Source organism: Cynara cardunculus, unplaced genomic scaffold (genome assembly GCF_001531365.2).
Source record: "Cynara cardunculus var. scolymus isolate 2C unplaced genomic scaffold, CcrdV1 Un_Scaffold_1309, whole genome shotgun sequence".
Classification (NCBI taxonomy): Eukaryota; Viridiplantae; Streptophyta; class Magnoliopsida; order Asterales; family Asteraceae; genus Cynara; species Cynara cardunculus.
In genome coordinates this window covers 119,662-125,440 of record NW_020200729.1, presented here as the reverse complement: position 1 = coordinate 125,440, position 5,779 = coordinate 119,662, and the positions used below count along the sequence as shown (strand labels likewise).

At 36.1% G+C, this 5,779-nt stretch overlaps 1 protein-coding gene across 1 annotated transcript; it reads right to left on the bottom strand.

Annotated features, from left to right (window-relative positions):
• Window positions 1-4,309: 4,309 nt before the first annotated feature.
• On the bottom strand, window positions 4,310-4,794 carry LOC112502370. Its single transcript, XM_025106261.1, has 2 exons — window positions 4,596-4,794; window positions 4,310-4,551 (listed from the first exon to the last, which is right to left on the bottom strand). The coding sequence occupies exons 1-2, from the start codon at window positions 4,792-4,794 to the stop codon at window positions 4,310-4,312; spliced, it is 441 nt and encodes a 146-aa protein (XP_024962029.1).
• Between the last annotated feature and the right edge of the window lie 985 nt (window positions 4,795-5,779).

The window sequence follows — 5,779 nt, the reverse complement described above, 5'->3', positions numbered from 1 at the left end:
ACTTAGCTACTTTCGTTTGGTTTAAAAATCTCACCTTTCCGTCTCACACCCAAGCTATAAAAACTTAGCTACTCATGACGGAAAGTAAAAAATRAATGACGGAAAATAAAGACATAAATGTAAATTGCGTAAAGTAAATGACGATAAAATAAATTGCGGAATTGTAAATGAGAATAAAGTAAATGACGGGAATGTAAATGACGAGAATGTAAATAGCATAAAATAAATGACGGAATGTAAATAACGTAATGTAAATGACGGAAATGTAAAGACGAGAAAATAAATAGCGGGAAATAAAAGACAGGAAAGTAAATAAATAAAAAGATGAAGATGAACTTGAAGAACTTGAAGAACACCCTTGAAGAGGGTTTAAAGGAAAAGGAAGAGAAGTTGGGAGAAAAAGTAGAGAGAATCCAAAGGATTATGGATTAATTGGTGAGAAATATGGTAACCTTAGCCTCCTATTTATACCCAAAATGGTCACTAAAAGACAAAAGAACTAAGCTTGGAGGCTAAGTTTACCAACAYTAGTTACATTACAACAAAAGTGAAACTAGCAAGTACAATTCATAACTAAAGTTTAACTAAATAGTACAAAAGCTAAACTAGAGAGTACATGAGCTTAACTAAAGAGTACATCTGAATTTCTACTAAAAATCCAGCCATTTTACAGCTGTACTCCACCTTCAAAAAGCCAATGTCTTGTTCATTAAATCCTCCAAAAAGTCGTGCAAGACCCAGGCCAACGCTGCACCAATGTTGTAGCATTTGCTGTTTTCACAAAAACTCCTAATTAGCTTCAATTTTGCATGCCATTAAGTCAACCACAACATTTAGCTTCATAATAAGAAAATTATAAAGAAATAAATGAAAATGACTCAATTTGGGAATGAAAAGAAATTATCGTAACTAAAAAGTCCTTAAAAGAGCGCGTTATGTGTTAAATTCTCAACACATATCAATTATACTCTCATATATTTGTTATATATGAAAAGTTGATTTTAAATAAAGTTTTGGTGATCTTCACCTTGCAATGACATGGAAAATGGGATCTCACTGGACCTTCCAGTCTAACCCTCATTTTGTGGTTTAAATATGTATTGCAGGAACTGCAGATTGTAAGGGGAAGGGGAATAATGTGATATTTTCCTACATGCATAACTTTGTGAAGATAAATTATGTTGTAAATGATTTTTGGTTGTTGAATGATGATTGTACAAGGAATGTATTTTGGAATTTTCGGACCATGTATTTTGTATAATAATTTCTTGTACATTGGGACCTAAGTGGTGTACAAACATGTATTTCTTGTAAATGAAGTATATGTTACGTGCAATGTGTGATGTGCGGTGTTACATTCGGTTTAAATATAAACCGGCTAAAGCTTGACCGGGTTCATCTTGATGTTGTCCGGATTTGTAATCCAGCCTCTAGGGGACTTTGTTATATGTTGTCCGGATTGTAGTCCGGCCAAAGCTTGACCGGAGATGAAGTTCGGCCAAGTCTAAGTTGACCAAATTTTATGTTTGACCGAATTAGTGTTTTGATTTAAAGCCTTTTGATCTATTAAGTTATTATCATATTACTCTTTTAATATGATAAAAGAATGAGATTTTTTATTAAATGGTTTGTTTTGGAACTGTTTTGGATAAAACATGAATAATATTTCAATAGGACGTTTGTGACTTCAGCCTATCCTAATTGGAAATATTTTGTAAAGATTTGATGAGGAAATAAGGGTGGCATATCAAGAAGAGGTGTGCCATGGGATATGGGTGGCATATCAAAGAGAGGTGTACCATGGGATAAGGGTGGCATATCAAGAAGAGATGTATGTGTGTTGTATGAAATAACTGTTACTATTATATTCTTTAAGATTACAGTGACCTTAAATCCTTATTGTTTTGTGTTAAACAAATTTAGGATCATAGTTCTTATTGGAAATCGTAGTCTGCATGTTATTAAGGGAAATGATAAATGGCTTATGGCCTGAAGCTATGAATAAACCTTGTTATTGATTAAAAGGTTTAAAATGGTAATATGTGTAACCTGGAAGATTCTAACCTATTCAGTTTGGATATGTTATTTATAAAACTGAGTGATTGGCTTTGAAAATTGGTAAGGTATTGGTATTTTGGATATAGCTTCATATAATTGTTTATACGAAAATTTGATTTTAAATAAAGTTTTGGTGATCTTCACCCTGTGTCACACCCCGCTAAAGCGGAAACACGAGATGTAACAGGCAAGCGAGTCATAGCAACAATTTATAAATAACACCATACCAAGTTGTTCAAAAACAANTAGTTACATTACAACAAAAGTGAAACTAGCAAGTACAATTCATAACTAAAGTTTAACTAAATAGTACAAAAGCTAAACTAGAGAGTACATGAGCTTAACTAAAGAGTACATCTGATTTTCTACTAAAACTCCAGCCATTTTACAGCTGTACTCCATCTTCAAAAAGCCAATGTCTTGTACATTAAGTCCTCCAAAAAGTCGTGCAAGACCCAAGCCAACGCTGCACCAATGCTGTAGCATTTGTTGTTTTCACAAAAACTCCTAATTAGCTTCAATTTTGCATGCCATTAAGTCAACCACAACATTTAGCTTCATAATAACAAAAGTATAAAGAAATAAATGAAAATGACTCAATTTGGGAATGAAAAGAAATTATCGTAACTAAAAAGTCATAAAAAGAGCGCGTTATGTGTTAAATTCTCAACACATATCATACCCCCAAACTTAAACCGTTGCTTGTCCCCAAGCAACCAAAAGACAAATATAAAGACTCAATATAAACTAAAATGCATGATCAAGGCGTTAAGTGCCTTCAAAGAGAGTTATAGCATCATGATGTTCATAGCCTTTCATAAATCTAAGATGTGTCACTCAAAACCAAGTTCTTTGTGTGAACCATTGGCTAGCATTCCCTTTTCTTCGTTAAGTTCAAACACAATCACCATTTTAGGATCAATAGGGCTTATAGGGTTATCTCTCATTGGCGTATCTTTTCTCTCATAGCCTTTTTTCTCTAATATACTCCACATATAAATTTTTCAAATTTTTGGGCCTTTTGGCCTCTTTTGCTTGGAGTGTGCACATAGCCCCTGTGGGACTTTTGTTGTGCCTTTTCATAACATTTTTTTTTTAAAACACATAGCTCCTATGGGACTTTTGTTGTGTTTTCAACACCCTTTGTATGATAAGGAGTCAATTTAGAGCTTTGCTCTTTTGTATTGACTTTGTGTCCTTATGTGAATTCCTCCCCCAAACTTGAATATGACAATGTCCTCATTGGCGTTATGCGGGGTAAATGGTGTTTAAAGGGTGCAAGTGGCTAATATGAGCATAGAAAAGATGGCCTATCTCATTTCSTAATGGTGATTGTGTGATCAAAGTGTTTTCCCRAAAARGGTTTTGCTAGTTCTAGCAAAAAACAAAGTACCATAATTAAATGACAAACAATCACTAAAATTATTCGGGCTATGATCTCATGTGTTAACAGCCCTCAACTGAAATGATCATGCGTAAAAATAAGACTAAAAACTATAAAAAACTGTTCCCGACTCAAAAAAGTAAAATATGAAGCTAAAGAAAGTGGTTAGAACCTGCCCTACTCCAAAGGAGTAGGCTGTGCAGCCTGAGCTGCCATCTCCTTCTTCAACTTCTCATTTTCTTCAAACAAACTCTTGTTATCCACCATGATAGCCTTTAGAATGTTTTCACGAAAGTTGATCTTCTCACCTGTTATGAGACTAAACAAAAGCACCAACCTTTCTACAAAAATGGAGCTGTTATGATTCGTCGAAGATAAATAATGTCTAATAAAGCTTATCCAAACATTCTTATCAGATGACAGATTAGCAGCTTTAAAGGTTTTCAACATGAGTTGAGTGTAAGGCTTCCAATCAGTCTCAGGTATTCCAAAGAAAGTCATGATCTCAATCAAATATGCCTTAGAGGCCGTGTGCAAAAGTGCATCATTCTCAGAATCTATGTGAGGTGAGAGTTGTTTCAAGTCTAAGTCAAGTGGTGATACAATGGATGGGGTGAAGCTCTTTTGCTCACTATTTTCTAGCAGCCCAAATGCTGCAACATCCACTGGGACAACATCAGTTCCTAATTCCTCTATTTCCTCAACATTTTCCTCTTTTATTTCCTCATCATACTCTCCTTCCAACTTAAGGCTTTTCTGAATTCTCTCTTCAAAGCACATCTGTTCTATCTTAGATATTCTTGAACACTCTTCCAAGTAATCAGGGTACTTTAGAGAGTTGAAGACATTAAATGTGACTTTTTGGTCCTAAAGTCTCATAGTCAGCTCTCCTTTCTGGACATCTATCAAAGTTTTTCCGGTGGCCAGAAATGGTCTTCCTAAAATAATAGGAATGTCCTTATCTGCCTCAAAGTCTAGAATGATAAAGTCTGCCGGAAATATGAMCTTRTCAACTTGYACTAACACATCCTCAATCTTTCCCTTAGGGTATGCTATGGATTTGTTGGCCAATTGGAGTGTAACCGTGGTAGGTCTAGCCTCTCCTATGCCTAAGGTGTTAAAAACAGATAAAGCATGAGGTTGATACTAGCACCTAAGTCACACAAAGCTTTCCCAATCTCTTTCCCACCTATAGAACAAGGAATAGTGAAACTCCCCGCGTCTTTAAGCTTAGGAGGTATCTTGTTGGTCAGAAGCGCACTACATCCTTCGGTTAGGGCTACTGTCTCATATTCAGTCAACTTCTTCTTCTTGCTTAGGATGTCTTTAAGAAACTTGGCATAACTAGGCATTTGCTCTATTGCCTCAACAAGTGGGATGTTGATGTGCAATTCTTTAAACACATCCAAGAACTTCTTAAAATGCAATTCCTCTTTTTTGGTTCCTCAACCTTTGGGGGTAAGGAACATAACGAGGAACTGGTTTTATCACATTCTTGCTTGGATGTGTTGAGCAAGATGGGTCTTGAATGCCTTGAGTCTTTGTGGTGCCCTCTGGAGGTTCAGATGGAGTCTTAGCATCAAGCTTAGGGGTCTTTAAAACCTCAGTATCTTTTGACATCTTTAAAGCATCCTCAGGAAAAAGTAACGGAAAGTCTGATTTAGGGGGGACAGAAGTGGTGGTCTCGGATGCCTTATTCTCTAAGGGTCGGACCGGTCTTTCTTTGGCAGGAACCAATGCTGTAGCATCAGCTTCTGTCAAAATGGGTGTACTATCTTTTTGTACTTTTTCAGTCAACTCCTTCCCACTCTTAAGGGTCACTTCTTTTACATGTTCCTTTCCTAAGGCTCTCGGGACTTCTGTGTTACTTGGCAAAGTACCAAGGACTCTATTGGTCTGATTAAGTGCAAGTTGACTGACTTGGGTTTCCAGATTTCTAATAGCTGCACTTTGCTGATTAAAAAGAGATTGATTTTGAGAGTTTTGTTGGGTTATCAAAGCTTGATTTTGAGCTTGAGCATGCGCAAATAACCCCTTTATCATTGCTTCCAAAGAAGATGATAAATCAGCCTGTGGAGGTGGCTTGTTTTGGAAAGATGGTTGGGAATTCTGAAAACTTTGTTGGTGAGAGTTAGAAATGTTTCCATGATGATGTGGTTGGAAATTAGAAGTTCCTTGTTGCTTAGGTGCGGGTGGATTTAAACATGGACTGTTCCAAGAAAAATTCGGGTGTTGTTTCCAACTTGCATTGTAATTGTTGGTATAGGGACCAGATCCATTATGAACAAAGTTTATGGATTCAGAATTATGAGGACAATGTTCATACGAGTGTTCCCC